The 19848-nt window shown below is 35.4% G+C and overlaps 1 protein-coding gene across 3 annotated transcripts in view; it reads left to right on the top strand.

Annotated features, from left to right (window-relative positions):
- The window catches only part of LOC106871196 (uncharacterized), a 38217-nt gene that overhangs the window by 1345 nt on the left and 17024 nt on the right, over positions 1-19848 (top strand). The window contains exons 2-4 of one of the 3 annotated variants that reach the window (XM_014917541.3): positions 5014-5157; positions 8662-9415; positions 15149-19593. In XM_014917541.3, the coding sequence (XP_014773027.1) occupies positions 8662-9415; positions 15149-15501 (1107 nt within the window). In that variant the 5' untranslated portion in view covers positions 5014-5157 and the 3' untranslated portion in view covers positions 15502-19593. Of the gene's footprint in view, positions 1-5013; positions 5158-8034; positions 8171-8661; positions 9416-15148; positions 19594-19848 lie in introns of those variants that run through there. The other 2 variants (XM_014917542.3, XM_014917540.3) reach the window with 2 other exon arrangements.

Below are 19848 nucleotides of genomic sequence, written 5' to 3'. Positions count from 1 at the left end.
TTATTTTATTAAATCCTTCAATTATACTTTCCTTAGTATTTTAAGATGAATACACCTTTAAAGGTTTATGCAAATATTCAGATTTATTGCTTAGGTCAGGTATGGGGGAATGTACTATTGCAACGTGTTCACCATTTATTGGTATATTCCAGAAACTTCCCAGGTGACCCATCTCTCTGAGATACCCTCTCATCTGCCATGACCATGTGGCACAGGCATGGTCCCAGGAATTTTTCAAATGGAGGGCACAAGGTCAGAAGGGAATACAGTTCCAAGGGAAAAGGGCGTGATAACATTATTTAGAAGGGCATACTTCTTTTCTTGAGAGGGGCAGGTGCCTTCAGCCCCCTACCCCACCCTTGGGTCCACTCCTATGGCATGTGGTCAACCAGCATGAGCTGTCAACCCAGCTAGATCCTCAATGAAGAGGACATAATAAGCAGGATCTAACTATTTAACTATACAAGTGACTAGACTCTGTCCAGTTCTACAAGAAATGATGGGGTGCTGAAAAGTCTCTATTGCAAATAGTAAACCATCATTAAAAAAAGATAATCACAAGAATTCAAAACCTCACATTTTGTTTTTTTTAACTTTATTAACAACATTTTGGAGGTGACAACATGGCCACAGAGTAAATACCATTCTCTCCTCAGTTACAGGAGATTGTGTTCTTCAACACACACACACACACAGAGTTCTTTACCTCACACTATTACCACCCACAATTGTAATATGAAATTTCTGTAGTACCATCTCCACTGATGTTGGTTTAAATTTAGTTTAAATATTCAGCAAATTGTCTCAGATAAATGGTAAAGCTATCATCAACTCTTTTAAATGTCACAAATTTCCAGTTTGCATATTTTTTCTTGTTGTAATGCAGATTATAGCATTTTTATAGGCTTTTTTCCATCTAATTTCACTGCAATTCCTTCTTCCTCAATATTCAACATTAAGATTGATTTGCTTACAATTAGTAGTAAACTCCTTATTTGGTGTCACCTAAATAGTCATCATCGTTTTTTGAGTTTCAAACAAAGCCAATTTAGTTCGCCAATCCATATGAGCAATAAGTAATATATGTTAATGAGTCCCCTAACCCAGGGGTTTTCAAACTGTGGTCCGCGGACCACAGGGGGTCCGTAGACAGCAAATACTTTTTATGGGCAATTTGATTTTATATATGTTTTTTATCGAAATCTTTTAATTGACAATAAACCTATTTGTTAAATACTATTAAATAAATAAATGCAAAAATATATGTTATTTTAAGCAAATATTTATGTATAAATTTCATAAGCGTTTATAAGGGGGTCCCTAAGGTAAAGCCTGAAATATAAAGGGGTCCGCAAGTCAAAAAGTTTGAAAACCCCTGCCCTAACCTATTTGGTCATAGAGGTACTCTGTTTTTCAGTGTCATCTCTGTTTTAAAATGATAGTGTGTGATTTGACAGAACGTTGCTGCTATTTCTAGCATATCAGGAATCCATATAGAGAGTCCCTTGTCAGTATGTTTGTCATATATATTTATCTCTCAGGTCCTAATTTAGAGCTACTGAAACAGAACATCAACTGTGTCACTCTAACCATCCCCTGAGGACCTGCAAAGTTTAGATGCACAGTCCCTTCCTCTATACTGATACCATTAAAAATGTAAATATATGGACACAGAGCTGGTATGGTCATGTAGCTAAGAAGATTGCTTCTCAAGCATGCAGTCTTGAGTTCAGTCTCGCTGTTTGGCATCTTAGGCAAATGTCCTCTGCTATAGTACCAGACCATCCAAAGCCTTGTGAGTAGATTTGGCAGATGAAAACTGAAAGAAGCTTGTTATAATACCAATCCACAAGTTTGCCCATCTAAATCAGATATTGGTCAGATTTTATATATATATATATAATCATATATATATATTTATTTATTTATCACCCGACGAGACACATCTGCACCACCAGATGCTCCTGAACCAGTTGCTGAGTGTCCCACCCAAGAGGAATCGGTACTGGATGTGTTGAAACAATTGTCGTGATTAATAATAAATTCTCGTATATTCCATCTTCTGTCTTTCATTTGTTATATATATATATATATATATATACAGAGAGAGAGAGAGAGAGGGTGAGAGAAAGAAAGAGAGAGTCAACATCCATTAACAAGGTAGCAAAAGCAACAAAAATTTTAGAAGAAAAAATATAAATAATAAATAAGTGGAAATTGAACCAGTGAGTGTGTTAGGTAATAAGACATTAAGACAATATGACTCTCTCCTGAGTCATATTGCTTCAACACATGAATTCACACGAAGAATCTTGCAAACCAGAAACAAAAATGAAATATATATATATATATATATATGTGCTTGTGTGTATCCTTGTCTGAACATCACTTGATAGTTGAAAATGAGCAGCACCATCATACAAGCAAGAATGTTCATTTCCAGTCTTCCATGAAAAACATATCTGGCCATGGGGAAATATTACTGTGCTTGGAGATAAGTGAGGGTTGGTGACTGGAAGAGCATCCAGCGGTAGAAAATCTGCCTCGGCAAATTTTGTCTGACCCATACAAGCATGGAAAAATGGACATTAAATGATGATAAGAGTATGTAAATTACCTACCCATTCTTCTCCAATATCTTATTATCTTTGGCTGTCTAATATATTAACAGTGGCTCATGAACATAAACCATTGTTAGCTCTATTATATATCAACAGTAACTGAAATATTGGTTTCAAATTTTGTTACATGGTCAGCAGTCTGAGGGGAGGGGATAAACCGATTACATTGACTCCATTGCTCAACTGCTACTCATTTTATAGACCCAGAAAGGATGAAAGACAAAGTCGACCTTAGTGGAATTTGAACTCAGAATGTAATGATGAATGAAATGCCACTAAGCATTTTGCCAGGTTGCCACCTTAACTGTAACTGAAATATTGATTGCAAATTTTGGCTCAAGGCCAGTAATTTTGAGCGGGGGGATAAGTTGAATACATCATCCCCAGTGATAAACTGGTACTTATTTTATTGACCCAGGAAGGATGAAAGGCAAAGCTGACCTCAGTAGATTTTGAATTCAGAATGTAAAGATAGGCGCAGGAGTGGCTGTATGGTAAGTAGCTTGCTTACCAACCACATGGTTCCGGGTTCAGTCCCACTGCGTGGCACCTTGGGCAAGTGTCTTCTACTATAGCCTCAGGCTGACCAAAGCCTTGTCAGTGGATTTCGTAGATGGAAACTGAAAGAAGCCCGTCGTATATATGCATATATATATGTGTGTGTGTGTATATGTTTGTGTTTGTCCCCCCACCATCGCTTGACAACTGATGCTGGTGTGTTTACGTCCCCGTAACTTACCGGTTTGGCAAAAAGAGACCGATAGAATAAGTACTAGGCTTCCAAAAAATAAGTCCTGGGGTCGATTTTCTCGACTAAAGGCGATGCTCCAACATGGCTGCAGTCAAATGACTGAAACAAGTAAAAGAGTAAAGAGAGTATGGACAAAAATGTTGCTAAGTATTTTTCCCAATGCGCTAACATTCTGCCAGGCTCACCATTTTAAACTAGCTGAAATATTGACATGACATAACAGTAGTGAGAATATGTGAATTACCAATTATCAGGCCAATTTTACTCCAATACCTTATCAACTGCAACAATCTTTAGTCATTTAACATATTAATATTCCATTACTGTATCAACCTAGACAATCTTTATCTTCTAATACATTAACAGTGAAATGTATAGGTACAGTAAATCATTCTACTTCAATACCCTGACAATTTATAAGCTCTCTAACACATAGATAGTGGTTGAATTTTAAAAACAAAAATTGTTTTTAATATTTACTTTAAATAGGGCAGTAAGCTAGCAGAATCATTAGCACACTGGGCAAAATGCTTAGCAGCATTTCAGCTGGTTTTTACATTTTGAGTTCAAATTCTGCTTTGGTTGACTTTGCCTTTCATCCTTTTAGGGTCGATAAAATAAGTACCAGTGGAACACTGGTGTTGATGTAATCGACTTAACCCCTCCCCTGAACTTCTGGCCTTGTGGCAAAATTTGAAACCAATATTTACTTTAACCTATCCATGCTGAACAACTTATTTGTTCATCTTTGGCCCTCCATGTTCTCTGGTTTCGTTAGGCAGGTTTTGTGGCATACTATGAAGAGAGAAGAGAAGAGGTTGCTAGTCCCCTAGTTCAACCCTCCTCAACCTCCACCATTCAATATTGACCATGCTTTTATACATGTATGTATAGGCCTGAGCAAGATCTATTGAGGAAGGTTAGCAGTGTTCACATATGCAAGTCTCTTCTCTTCACACCACTGGTATTTATCCAAAGGAAAGGCCACATCGATCCTTTCTGAACAGCAGACATGATTTACTGTGTTGATCTTTACAAAAAAAAGATGCTGATAATATAACTGCTGACTGAGAGGAGATAACCACATTGTGTCTTATAGAAGGCTAGCTGTGGTACATCATGTGTGAATGTTTGAAGTTGTTTCTTGATTGAGGTGCCCTGTCTGAGTACCTGAGGTGGCCTGGTCTTAGCGACCTGCCTTCTATGAGTGGTCTAGTCTTAGTGGTCTGCCTAGATAGGCACTAAACCATTTTTATAAGCTAAAAAGAGGGTGAACTTTGGATAATCTGAGAAGCCATAGCATGTCACAGCTTCACATTGACTGGTTGATTTATAAACCAATCATGTGAAACTGTGGTGGATTACTCATGGTCCCTAACTGAATATCATATGGTTGGGGTTCAAATCACTATACATGTTTTCTTAGTGCTTATTACTCCAGCACATTTGTCACAAACATGTCTGCTTTCTCTGTTGATATTTCTGTAATCCCACTACATCTCTTGTACTGAGTACATTCTATGGAATTTCACCTTTCCTACATATTCAGTAGGGCCATTTTCCAAAAAGGAGTAGAATCCTTTCTGGTCTTCAACTGACTACAATTTTAGTCTTTGCTAAATTAAGGTCCTTTCATTTCAGGTTTTTTCTCAAAATGAAAATAAGATGAAGCAAGTAAAAGAATAAAAAATGATTTAAAGAAGATAAAATAAAACACAAAAAATGGAACAGAAAAATTAAGAACTACCGGAATAAGACAGAAATAAACTTCATCGCTTTTGACAGGTACAACATTTGTGTGTTTGGTTTTGCTTATAAATATTAATTGCAACACAAGACAAAAATCACTCACATTAATGCTCAATTTCAATACACTATGTATGTTGCTTCTTTTTATATCGAGTGCAGTTAAACATATATTTTTAAAAAATTATTTTTAATATTAAATTCAGTTAGCCGTATCACACAAAAATATCAGTTATTAAATCATAAATAAATGGCATAAAACTTTGGTATCATTAATATAGCGGTGTCACTCTTGATAACAAGCTATCATTTGTATGTAATAATTCGTGAAATAAGTTCGTGAGAGGTGAGTTGTAACACATCTGACAAGGAATTTCGGATCTATTTTAAAACGGGGGCCATATTTTTCATTAATGTTTTACGTAGTGTTTTTGGTACGGAAAGACTTTCAAACTTCGTATACTTATCTATTTTGTGTTATAGAACAGAAAAATATTTTTGTATTCGAATTTATTTCATGTAAAAAATTGTCTAATTTCGATAATTTCAACCAATCACTGACAAGTATTCAGTTGTTTATATTTACTCCTTTGGCTGATTAAGCGATGTAAAGCATATTTAATCTCCATACCTTCGTTTTATTTGCTTTTTTCATTTAAATTTGCTTTAACCCTAACCCTAGGGTTAGGGTTAGGGTTAATTGTTTCAGAATCGTTTGTTTATGTAGTCGGCACTTAATGTATATCGGCTGAATGGACGTCAGTGATTGGTTGAAATTACAGAAATACGACAACTTTAACATGGAATAACTTATGGATTTCTTTTTTTTTAAAGAAGACTAAGAGAAAAAGATGTTTTATATGACACATTCTACCAGTGTTCCAAGTTTCAAAATGTTTCGTTAATGAAAAATGTGGCCCCCGTTTTAAAAAAGATCCGGAATTTCTCCAAGAAATTAAGAATTGCTAAAGAAAATCTCAACACATCGCTTTGAAGAGTGACCTTGCCAGAGATGTTCTAAAATCACTAATTTTTCTGGATTTCCAATATTCTCCTTTAGCATCGTGCATAGTTAAGACATTTTATAGTCAATGCAACTCTAAAGATTAAACTTAGTGAAAGTAACTTATAGCTAACTTGCTTGTGAATTCTACAGAAGTTAGCAAACATCGAATTGTTTAAGCAGCGCAAAACTTATCTGCATGAATATTGTTAAAAGGACATCCACATTAGGCAAATGGGCGAACATTGTTTATTATTAGAGTTGCTTTCCCAGGGATTTGGTCAGTTTTAAGAATTGGTCAACGATGTTATTTGTGGAACGTAATTTCAGACGGCAAAGCTCAGTTGCCTCTCTCTCTCTCGTGCATAAGCATACACTTTCAATTGAAAGAAATAAATACAAAAATAAAGTATTTGATTATTATTTCTTTTATCGTTGTTCATTTAATACCTTTGCAATGTATACATATTATTATTTTGTGCGTATATGCAAATAAACATGTACATGCAAATGTTAGAGCATCTGTGTATGCGGGCGCGTGACATGAAATTATTTTATTAGTTACCATAGTGATAACTAGTTCCTACCACCTCTTATTCTAATCTAATTCATCCTACACTCAACTATTTTGATTGTGTGGTTAATAATAAAACTACAGATTTTCAGTTAAAGCACCTCTTATCTGATTTTACCAGTTACATCCCTGCTTATCACGTATCAACCCGTTTTAATACCTTCTTGTCTCTCCCCATACTTTGCGACTATTACACGCAATGTTTTCCTTCGTATACTTTATAGAAAATATTACACGAGTTTCTTCCTTTCGGAGGCCAGTGCTATAAAGTATTCTCTTTCATCTGTTATTTATACGCCACTCATTAAGTTTCAAATTTACCGCATTAATTTCACTCACCAACCCACCTTCTTATTTTAGAGAACTCCCGGACTTAGTTTGGGGATTATGCCCTTTATTCTTGAACACAACGAACCAAAAGGGATCTATTATAAAATTTTAGCTGTGTGTTTAAATCGGCTCTATGTAAAGTTGGGGGTCTTGGTTGTGAGATTTTGTGAAAGAAAAATGTTTCAATTAAAGCTTATTCTTCGTCAGCATCAACGATTTTTACAATTTAACTTCGCTTTAAGGCTTTCATAATGTTCAAGAAGTGGACAGACAGATTTTCGGAAAAATAACTTTCAAGTCATAAATATTACTTTATTAAATTGAAGCTAAAATTTTACTCCGTCTCATAAACGTATATATAATGTATATTATATATATATATATATATATATATATATATATATATAATGTATGTATGTATATTCAAAATATATACATAAATATATTTATATATGTATTTTGAAGAATATCTTATTTTTTCTGCAGACGTCGGCATATTTTAGCATAAGAATGTTCGCAGAAAATTTTCGAGCAGATTAAAACACAACTGAAACGAATGTGTTTATAGTGTGGTGTACAGATAATACAGAAAAAATTGGCACGCCTAAGGTTAATGTAATTTTATAAAGTTTTAAAGACGTAAATCCTCAATAGAAAATCGTAAATGGTTCTTTGAAAGATTGTGAATGTTAAATATACTCGATTATTTACAGTAAAAATAAAACGTAAAGATGATCGAGAGAGTAAAACTAGTAGTATTTAGCTCTGACGCTAGGGGACAGCACGAGTATTAATGAACGAAAATGTGGAATTGTTCTCCGAAACGAAACACAAAAAACTTGAAAAATAAAGTAACCTTCCTTTATGTTTATATTAAAAATGGTAATAAAAAGTTATTATATGTCTTCAAATTTGGTAAGGGATAATTACTGTTACATTACTGAGGAAGAATGAGCTATTTCTAGACATTAAACTGCTTATTAAATTAATGTTCTTTAGTACAGTATCAGGAACATTTCTAAGTGTGAGTGAGAATTTTGTGAGTCTCCCTTGAGGGAGTAGTCATTGCTAATCAGCTCCCTCATCCACTCACACTCATAAGGACAGCGACCCGTGAGTTGGACCAGGATTAGAGTGCGGCTAAGGTACAATTTTTCACCACCTTAATTAGAATCCATTCATATATTTCAAAATATTAACGTGTTTGTTCATTTAATATTATAAGAAAGGCGTATGGAGTGTGAGTATTTATTCGAGGGAGCAATCATTGTTGTATTTAAAAAAATGTGACGGAGAAGTGTTTGTATTTTCAAATATTATTTAATTTGTGTATACAAATAATGGATTTGATTTGTTTATTCATTCATAAACGCCAATTAAAGAAAATGAAATACCCCAGTCCTGTCACATTCCCTCCCAATCATTGTTTAAATAATGGTTTTCTTTCTAAAGGAAAACCTTTTTTTTAAATTGTGCCGTCTTTAAAAAGTAATATATATATATATATATATATATATATATATATATATATATACTGTTGTGCGTATATGACCATGTATTTCTGTATGTTAAACTTTAATTGAATCATCACACAGTTTCTATCTATTTTATATGTTTAAATTATTTCTCTTGAAAGATGCAAGAACAAAACCGTGGAGCATCCGTGGTCAATGTCGGTCGCATCATCTTCACGAATTTCGAAAAAAATATCCTCAGAGAGTTGGTAGACGAACATCGGGAAATATTGGAGTGTAAGAAAAATGATTGGCGATCCATCAAAATGAAGACAGAAACATGGAACGCCATAGCAGACGAATTCAATTCACAACCGGGTGTTAACCGGAAAGACTGCAAACAATTAAAGAAATGCTGGGAGAACATGAAGGCAAGAGCCAAAAAAGCACTTAACAAAGACATTATAGAGATTCCACGTTTTGTAGAGGAGCTTGAAAATCAAGTAGGAAGCGCTGATGCAGTTACTCTTGGGGTACCTACTGGTAGTGTTGGAATTACCGGGGTTACCATTACTGGTACCGCAACACCTGCAGGTTCTGGTGGTTCTATCAAAGTAGAGCCAGTACATAATCGTTTGTATGTTGAAGCTGACCATCCTTATGTCGTCGGAGGTGGGCACGGCCATGCGGAGACATCTGGTGGTGCGAGTAACGGAGGTGGTGGCACGACTCCTGGAGGGAGCAGCGCGAATGGAAATGGAAACCCCGCGGGTAACGTTACACCAAGCGGTGCTGGTGGGAATGGCACCACGGCAACGGTGGTTGGAGTTGTTACTGGGGGAACAGGACATATAAACAATAACAACAACCACACACACATTCATAACCACAGCCAAGCGCATATACAGAATAACTTTACACATCAGTCAGTCACAGGTAGGGAGACTTGTTTTGTCATTTTGCTTAGTGTTTCATTATTGCATGAGTATCTGAGTGTAACGTCAATTTTGATATGATATACACGATGAATAATGCAGATGTGTGCGTTTGTATGTATGAAATTTTATTTCCTTCTCACTCTACCACTATAAATATGTGTGTATATATATATATATATATATATATATATATATATATATATATATATATGTATATATATGTATATATATGTATATATATATATATATATATACACGTGTGTAAGTTGCTGTTTAACTACTGGTGTACACGTGTAAACAAATTAATATGTATGCATGCATGCATATCGTCATCATTATTTCAGTGCTGCATTCGGTCGAGTGTGTATTTAATCAATATATCATTTTTAACCATCTTAATACTGTCACAGCTAATCTATAAGGTCCAGTCAGTCTCCTTCCTCAAATGTAACCAAATGGACACTATCTCATCTCTTCAAGTCACAGCAGTTTTCGCCCAACATGTATTATCCATTCACATCATTACATGTCCGTACTCATCTTTCCCCTATATATATATATATATATATATATATATATATATATATATATATATATATAATTACAAGCTAACTTAGTACATTATCGTCAGTTCACATTAAATCATTGCCATTGCACCGTGTCTATGTTCAAGACACATGTCTTGTGAGTTTAGTACACATCTAGAGCATTCTTTCGTTACTACCAGCTATTAGGGCGTTATCTAGTAATAAATAGTTATTCTTATCTTCCTCAAAAATAAAAATAATACAACAACAAAAAACAAAACCCCAACAACAAGGAAGCCTGGATTAGTGTCCTAAAATCATTTCAGTTTTGTTATTGGATCTGAGGTTTATGGGCAGTGTGTGATGGTCGGTGTGTAATAGTCTCTTCTACTATAAACATAACCCCATACAGGCAGCCACGACTAAATCGAATAACATGGATGATGACAATATGTTGTTTAGTTCGACTTTCCTTTGGTCTTCAACTTCTGATGGAGTTGAAGGGGCCGTCCATTGTGACATACGGCGCTTCTAGGGAATTGTAAACTTCGTAGGCTCATCTCTCACGTTTGACCACAGCTTATTTGTTCCAGAGAGAAGAGCAGAGAGAGAGAGAGAGAGAGAGAGAGAGATCAACACCAGTGCTGGACTGGTATTTGCTCGGCCCTAGAAGGATGAAAGGTGAAGTTGATATTAGATTTGAAGTCAGAATGTAGCAAGCAGGCAGCAATACCACAAGGTATCCAACAATGTAACAAATACCCTAACTTATCGTTTGTATGTTGGTTAATACTTTGGATTGAAGTTTAGATGCTGTTTGTACATTTGACATTGAGCATTCTATAGATCATTACTCAAATCTATCTTCAGTGTACATTTTACTACTATATAGCATTACAGTTTTTTAGACACACTTCTTGTTTAGCTTTCATATATATAGAAATAGTAATCCTCCATTACTTTCATCAATTACTGGCTAACTGCAACTTGTGGGACTTTCCGAATGACACACCTAACATAAAATTACCTTGAATTTTTTTAGTGCAGCTTGCCTGATGATGAACCATGTCTCATGCAACTTGTGAAAGGTTGCCCATGCCTGACTTACCATAGTACATTACTCTGAAGTTTTGCAATATCTTTTGGACTCTAGCTATCAGAGGTCATGGCTAGCTATATCTCCAGTAGCAGCTGTATCACCTAAATAAGATAATTTATTCATTTATTTCAGCAAGCCATCTAGCTTTCAATCTAGTGTTGTTTACACTCCAACAATTTTCCCAATTAGTCTAGTAGATAACCAATTGCTGTTTTTGTATACCTGCTATTTCCTCTGATTACATAGTATTGAGTAAGAAATGATTTTTTAAATTAAAAACCAAAGAAAATTACACCTCTGGTGGTATTGAGTTAGTCAATATAGAGAAAGACTAACACGGTTACAAGCAGTGTCATGTAGTGAGCAATGGGAAAACCAGAGTGTGTAAATGATTCACATTGAGACTATCATCATGATCTTTAACGTCTGTTTTCCATGCTGGCATGGGTTGGATGGTTTGACCAGAGCTGGCGAGCTGCACCAGGTTTCAGTCTGATTTGGCTTTGTTTCTATGGCTGGATGCCCTTCCTAACATCAACCACTTTACCGTGTGTGCTGGGTGATTTTAACATGGCACCAGCTCGGGCACTTTTCTGTTTTCACCGGCACTGGTGCTTTTTACATGGCACTGAGGCAGGACTCTTGCAGGCCAATCCTCTTGACCTGTGAAGGGCAGGTCTCGGGAGTGAACATGAGAATTCACGTTCAGTGTACTAGCAGTTGTTTATCAAAACTTGGTTTTGCCCCTGGACTGGCTTGTGCGGGTGGCACATAAAAGACACCATTTCGAGCGTGGCTGTTTTCGTGCGGGTGACACGTAAAAGCACCCACTACACTCTCTGAGTGGTTGGCGTTAGGAAGGGCATCCAGCTGTAGAAACTCTGCCAAATTAGATTGGAGCCTGGTGTTGCCATCCGGTTTCACCAGTCCTCAGTCAAATCGTCCAACCCATGCTAGCATGGAAAGCGGACGTTAAACGATGATGATGATGATGATGATGAAGTAAATGCAATGTAGACCTGGATGAAAGCTGTTAGAAACTTTTGAATATTGATGTTCCAATTCCCATTGAAGAATGTGCTGATTGCAGAAGTTTGAAATTTGGAAAAGTGGCTGTGAGTCAAAAGATCCAAAGGCGAATATCTATGATCTTGGAGCTGAAATATAAGTTCAACATAAGCCAACAAGAGAACGTCTATGTGTTTGCTCTGCTAGAAATAATAGACACCTTTCCTTTAAAGCATATTCTAGCATCTTTAAAAAGGGATACATTGGATAATGTTTGCAGTTCACTATTCTGGAAAATATGATGTAAATGTGATGTCCATGGTTTGATTACCTTTTATTATAGGTCTGCTTGATCAGGGCTGGCCTGTGGGGCTAATCAGCATACAAGTTCAACAGCAAGGAGAACATGGCCTTGCTTGGTATGTTGGAAAGAGGCAAAGAGGTAGAAAGAAATTACATTACTATGTGATATCTAGCAAACAGAACTTTAGATGTACTTAAGGATCATCCATGAAATGAAGAACATAGACTGCTCTAAGTGCTTACTGATACTTGTAGATTAATTTGGTGACCTTGGTCAGCACTTCTCAAACTGACAAATACTTACTAGACATACCAGTCTCTAGAAAAGAAAAAAGAAATTTTTGCACACTTTCTCTTTATCAATGAAAAACAAAATAGAATTTATATTCATATACTTCTTTCTTTGTCAAAGTGTTGGACAAGTTTAAAGCTATCTCAATTTTATTAAATACACAGGACCTTTGCTGGTCCTGTGTATAGTGATACACAAGACATATTTCCCTGTTGTCCATATGATACACAGTCCCAATTTTTTTAAGCCACCAGAATAACTTGGGTCTTATGAAAGGGAAGTTTTATATTACTCAGAATTTATGAAACAAAGGTTAACTAAAAGTTTGAAAACAAGCATGGACATTTAGGACAAACTTATGTAAATGCTTTTGACAGGCAAAGGATTGAACGAAGCCCTTTGTCCATTTCCTATGCTTTCTCCTCTGAGAAGCAAAAATCTGGGTAGTATAATTAGGGTCAGAATTGGAACTGATGATAGTATTGGCAGGCTTTGAACAGAGTGAAATGCACTCAGAGAACTTTTTAATCTGTTTGGATCATAGATTTAATCCATTATATGGGTTTAGCACCACCACCTAACTCTTGGCGTTTCTTTGGTGGAATCTACTTTGTTTTTGCATGCATTTAAATCAAATCACTTGTCTGAGGAAAATAACCCAATAACTTGAAACACTGTTTCTACTATAGCAACCTCCCATGAGTTAACTTGTGAGAATGATTGAACACAAAAGGAATTTATGAAAGCAACTGAACAGTAGAGGATATCTGCAGAAGGAACAACTTTGCAAATGTGGAAATGTAATATGAATAGATGTCATATGCTGCTTGGAAAAGTGTAAGTCACATGCTGCTCGGAAAAGTGTAAGTTGGTTGTGGAAGGTACCCACAATAGAGATAGACCAAAGAAGACTTGAATCTGAGAGAGTTTTTATGAGGTTACTCAAACTGCCATGAGTAGCAACCATCTTCCTTATATACACTCTACCATCTTAAAAAGAAAATTATGGAAAAAAATAAAGGACAATTGGATAATGTCCTGAAAAACAACTGGATAGCTGTGCCTAGAATTCCTGTTATCACAGGTCTTCTCATTCAAGGCTGACCTAGAGCTAAACAATTTACAAAGACTTGCTTTGGTAAGACTGTTAGACCTCGTGGATTAGATGGTATCAAACCAAAATGGATGGAACAGTATTGTATTGTAGACCAATCTGATCTATAACATCATGACATGTTGGTAATCTAGTTTTCAGAAATTGATGTTACAGTTGAGGTGTCCTTGTTTATGTTTTGTTTTTATGTCAGTTGTGAATATTTCGAAGTTGATGTTGCATTAGTTGGAGTCTCTTGAGTTCTGACATTCTTAGTGAAAAGATGAGATAAAGATAATGGCTCAGTACAAGTTGACGCAGTCTTAAATTACATCCCTTGCATGTATCAAGTTTGTTTTTGCAGTGAAGTGTTTACTGGGGAAGCGATGTTGTAGTTGTCGTTTAGATGATCTATAATTGTGATGTATGTGCAACTTGTTAAAATGCAGAGAACATTAATTAACCCTTTTAATACCAACCTGACTAAGACCACTCTGGATCTATAATACCAACTACCTATTTTGAAGTATTCCCATTAAAATTCCATGTTAATTTTGTTACAAAAAGTAGTTTATAAATGACCAAGTTATTTTACAAACTTCTTCACTATTTTTCAGAATTAATTGAAACAAAGGCAGTATATTTCAACAGAAATATGGTAATGAAAGGGTTAAGAGTTTAATATTCTAGGCTTCTATATATATACACTCTAAAGATAAGGTTAATCTGGTAAATTATGATCTTAATTACAGCAACTCATCTTGAGACATTCAGTAAAAAAATTGTTTTAATAAATTATATTGTTCATCTCTTTATGAACTTACATGGCTGTATGCTTTAGAAGTTGGCTTTGCAACTGTGTATTCTATATTTGATTGTACTGCAAGACACTACAAGTTTTTTTTTAACCATTTTGACACTGGCCTTGGTTTATTTCTTGTAGACACAGTTTGTTAGGAAGCCTTTTCTTCTTTTTCACAAATTTCTTAATCAGTTTGAACTAATGATATTTTTGTTGTATTATTTTACTACCATTTTCCATGCTAGCATGTACTTTTACAGTCGGTTACTCTAACCTAATACTTACCATTTTACTGTGAAGTAACTTGTTTAGAATAATGGGCAAAGCTGAGTTAAATTCTCTACCCAGCTGCAAAAAAAGAAAAAGCGACTTTATTAAGGTTTGAACTCATGACCACGTAGTTAGTAGTTCAGAACTCAAACCTCGGAGTCACTTATACCTCATAATGATCTTTTCTTTTCTGATGATCATTTAAAATATACTAAATGTGTTCATAGATGTCGTACATTTATATGTGTATGTATGTAATGTGTATATGTATGTACGTATATTGTTGACATATTTTTCATCTGTTATGCATCATTTTTGTTTCTATTATCTTATGCAGTCTTAGAATGTCCAGATGATGACGATAGTCCACCACCAACCATAACTGTTCCTGTGTCTGGAGGACCTGTGCCTACGGGGATATTTCCTATTTCTAATGGTGACATGTGCAGTCCAAACAGCATGTTAGCAGGAGGTGATGCAACCACACAAGCAATAAACAACCAAGTTGTACTTGTAAAAATGCAACAGGAACAACATGAAATGCAAATGTTAATGATGAAACGAAAATTAGATTATGCAGCTGCTGAACACAAAGCCAAAATGGACGTTTTCCAGATTCAACGCCAATACTGGGCTCTACAATGTGAGGAAATAATGCAGAAAAAATACCCCTCCCAAAACAGTAGTTGAAAGCAAAAAATATTTCTAGATTATTAAGATGAAATCTGTCATTCCTTCTGTATTTTTATCTTTCTAAAAATCCAGTTCTAAATATAGTCCTCTATTTTCTACATTTGTACATCAGTCTTTGATGATCTAGTTAACTGTCTGTCTATCTATCACTCTATTTACTTGTCTATCTGTCTACCATTCTCTGTTTCAATCTGTCTCTCTATTCTGTCAGTCTGTCTCTTCTGTATTACATCTATCTATAGCTAGAGTTGTTGGTTGATATTGTAAGTTTATTTTGTATATTTTAACAAATTCATTATATAGTGACTATATTTTATTGCTTCATTTGTTTATAACCCTCTAAAAATTGTCATCCTCAGCTTCGTTGCTTGTCATCCATCTCAACTCTCTATATAGACTAGTGAAAATATGCTTGATGAAAAATGAATTTTATTTATTTTTTTAAATATTTTATGCATTGATGTACTCATCATCACATCACCACCACTACCACCACCACCATCATCATCATCATGTCTACATTTTCATATATGCATGGGTTGAACAGGTCTTCTCTAGCACAGCATCTTGTCATTTGTTGTGGTCCTTTGTAATCTCCTTTCGTGAGGTTCAGTCTCTTGAGATCAGCTTTCACCACTTCTTCCCATGTCTTCCTCAGTCTTCCCCTTCTACAGATTCCTTCCACTTGGATCTTCTGAAACCCAGCTGCCATGCTCTGTAAGCATCACACATTTTAAACCAGTGCAGTCTTCTCTTGCACACTACACATAATTCCTCTGATACCCTGTGTGTTTCACAAATCATTTGTGCTCTCTTGTTCATGCACACTTACATTACACACTCTGCAGAGCATGTTGGTTTCATTTCTTTCCAGCTTTCACACATCCTCTGCATCCACTCTCCATGTTTTGCTATTATATAGCACTACACTTCATAAATAAGTATAATGCAATCTGTCCTTCACCCAGAGAGAGAACCCCCTTGTTGCCAAAAGAGATAATAGCTCCCTGAACTTTTTCCCCACTTGGTTCTTACTCTGGCTACTATACTTTCAGAATGACCGTCTCCACTACTGAAACCATCAACTACTTTTAGGAAGCCTTCCAAACATTTCAAAGAATTTATTTCATGGCTACTTTTACTGCTAACTACTCTTGTACAATGGCTACATATTAAGTCCTATTTTTTGTTCTGTCACCCTAAATCTTTTGTATGCATAGTTTACATTTGGTACAGAGTTCCTCCTTTCTACTTTTGTGCTTATTGAGTATAGCCACCTCCTTGGTGGCGGCATAATCTGTAGAGTTCTGTCTTCTTTCTGCTACATAAACTTTATCTTTGCTACGTTTACTTTGAAGCGTCTCTCAATACTAGGTTTTTGCTTCCAAATTTGGAAATTCTTCTAAATCTTCAAACCTTGAGAACTAGATCATTGGCAGACAGGAGTTCCGATGGACAATCAGTTTGCTATAACTTGGAGAACTATAACAAAGGGGAAGGATTTGAGAACTGACTCCTGATACACACCTACCTCACTCGAAATTCCATACTGAACTCATTGCTAGTTTTTACCTAGCTGATGGCCTCTCTGTGCATGGTTTGCATGATACTCATAAACCAATCATGTACATCTAGTTTTCTGATTAATATAGTACAGAATATGGTATCCTGTCAAAAGCTGTCTTTAACTAAATATGGCGGTTTAACCCATTACATTCAAGCAGGCCATATCCAGCCCAAATATTTAACCTGTTTTATGTTCAAACTGACCAGATCTGGCTTCTCACACTCACCCTACAATGTCATTCTAAAGATAAACAATCACTTCAGAATCTCAAAGCTATGAGATAATGCATAATTAATTTGAAGATTGAATAAATAAGTTTTATAGTTGACAAATTAATTAAAATGCGAAAGAGTTATCTTATCTTCCTTATAGTTGCTTTATGGGGGAAGAAGGCATTGGTGGTACTCTTTCCTGGCACAAACCCAAAGTGTGTTTGCATTTGAACTAATTCTTTTCCTAATCAGTTCTGCTGTAATTCTTTCTGTTATTTTCATGACTTACTCTATTCATTCAATACCTTCCCAATTTCCTCGCTCTAGAGCATCCATCCGCCTCTCCTTTACCTCTGAAAATGATACTGCTTTGCTAGTAATTTGTTATGACACTTCCCTGTACTGACAGACTGATTATGCAAATATCTAGAATTTATCCTAGCACATGGCCAAATATTTCCTGTATTTTAAGTGACTATCCCTCACGAACCAGTTATTTTTTTCTAGTGTCATATCTTTTAATTGCTCTTTTTCACTGAATAGCTTTTACCTTCAATAGCTGGTCTCTCTGTTGGGTCTATTTGGGGTAGGCTGTCTCTCCTCCATGAAACCATGTCGTAGTAACATTTCCATGCCTCTCCTCATCGTCAGTGAAAGCAAGTGTGCCTCACTATCATTCCATGCACACTTTCTCAAATGATGTCATGATTCTCACAAGCACATTGCTTTACAATCCAGAACATCTCAAATCTCTCTGCAACAATATTCTTGTTGCAGAATATCTACTTTTAGCCTGTCTCTCAGTTACATATACCTAACATCTAACTTCTAGTTACTGATATTATTCCTTGTTCTCTTCTCCCTCTTCCAATCTTTCTAAACCTGTCTTAGTTCTTATGGTTCTTTCCCCTTTACACTTCTTTTATCATGTCATCTTCTGCCTGACTGGGCCCTTACTCCTTCCACAGATCTGGTCAGTGGCTCCCAACAGGTTGTCTTATATCTCCATGTACCCCCTGCATTATAAGTTTCCATCTGCTCCCCCTTGTCATACACAGCTAGAATTTCTTTGAACCTATGTCTATCTCACTGAGTGATCTGTCAATTTCCATGCCTTCCTTCAGCAGATTGTCTTAACATTATGTATATATATATACGATATAAATACAGACACACACACACACACATCTCTCTTTTTCTCTTCCTCCCTCCCTAACTCCCTGCATCTATTTATCTGTCTATTTGTATCATCATTGTTATTTTCCATCTGTTTTTCCATGCTGGCATGGATTGGACGGATATCCTCACATCTTTGTAATCTACATCACCATACTCATGCAGCAAAAGAAATATAAAGAAAACCAAACCAAACAAAACAATCGCCTTTGTTGTTGTGTATGTCTTACACCATAGACCAGATGCGTCTGACCGTACTGTCGGCACTGTAGAGCTTGTCCTTTGTGTGACAACTAAACAGTCCCTACTAACCTTCATCAATTCATATTCAAAGATTATTGCTCTGCTAGATAGATAATCTGTGATGAGACTTGTGGTGCCCCAAGTGTCATGAAAAAAAATTATTCAGTATCTGTTTTATATTCTGCTTTTCTCATACTTTGAACAACATTCACAATTCCTTGTAGCCATGCCATTTGTCATAATCTGTTAGGTTCTGTAGTTCTGAGATTTTTTTTTTAAATGTTACAAATTCAACCCACTTATAAGTGGCAAACAAATTTATAATTTTAGTGCAGGTTTGGTGTATGCTGGAGTATAAAGTAAATTCTATGACATAAATTCTTAAAAGAAAAATATTTTTACTACTAAATAACATATTTTATCCTTAGATTTTTCAGTAGTCTCTGTAATATTTTTTTTTCTTTGAAAGTGTAACAGCCTGTGTTCAGTAGCTTGTGTAACATTTTATTTTTTTTTATAGATCTTCATCCTAGTACTGGTATTATAATCTGGTGTCTCTCAGTGGCAAATTGTTTCTGTCTTACTCTTTCTCATTCTTTGAAAACACACACACACACACACACACACGTTACAAACTTGTCCAACCCATGTTGATATGGAAGAGAAGATGTAAAACCAAAGAGAATGATAATCATATGTATTATGTGTACCTACATGCATGTGTATGTGAGTGTGTGTGTGTGTGTGTATATATATATATGTGTATGTGTATATTTGTATATATATGTATGTGTGTGTGTGTGTGTGCACACAAATATATATAACTATTGTCAAGCAAACATTCTGATGAGATGGTTATTGTAAAAGAATTATTCAAAAATGATTTCATTACTTTTTGTTTTGTTCAGTCATTTATGAGAAGTCAGCAATCATTCTGGAAATATTTTAAAAGCATTTGTCAAAATCATATCTCAACCAGATAAATTTTCTTCAGTTCAGCTTATATATATATATATATATATATATATATATATATATATACACATACATATATATATATACACATACATACACACATACACATCGGTGTCTGGTTAGTGGCCACCTTGAATTCTCCAAATGAAAAATCATAAATTCTAAAGAAAA

Source organism: Octopus bimaculoides, chromosome 18 (genome assembly GCF_046866305.1).
Source record: "Octopus bimaculoides isolate indiv1 chromosome 18, ASM4686630v1, whole genome shotgun sequence".
Taxonomy (NCBI): Eukaryota; Metazoa; Mollusca; class Cephalopoda; order Octopoda; family Octopodidae; genus Octopus; species Octopus bimaculoides.
This window is presented reverse-complemented; position numbering and strand designations above follow the sequence as displayed.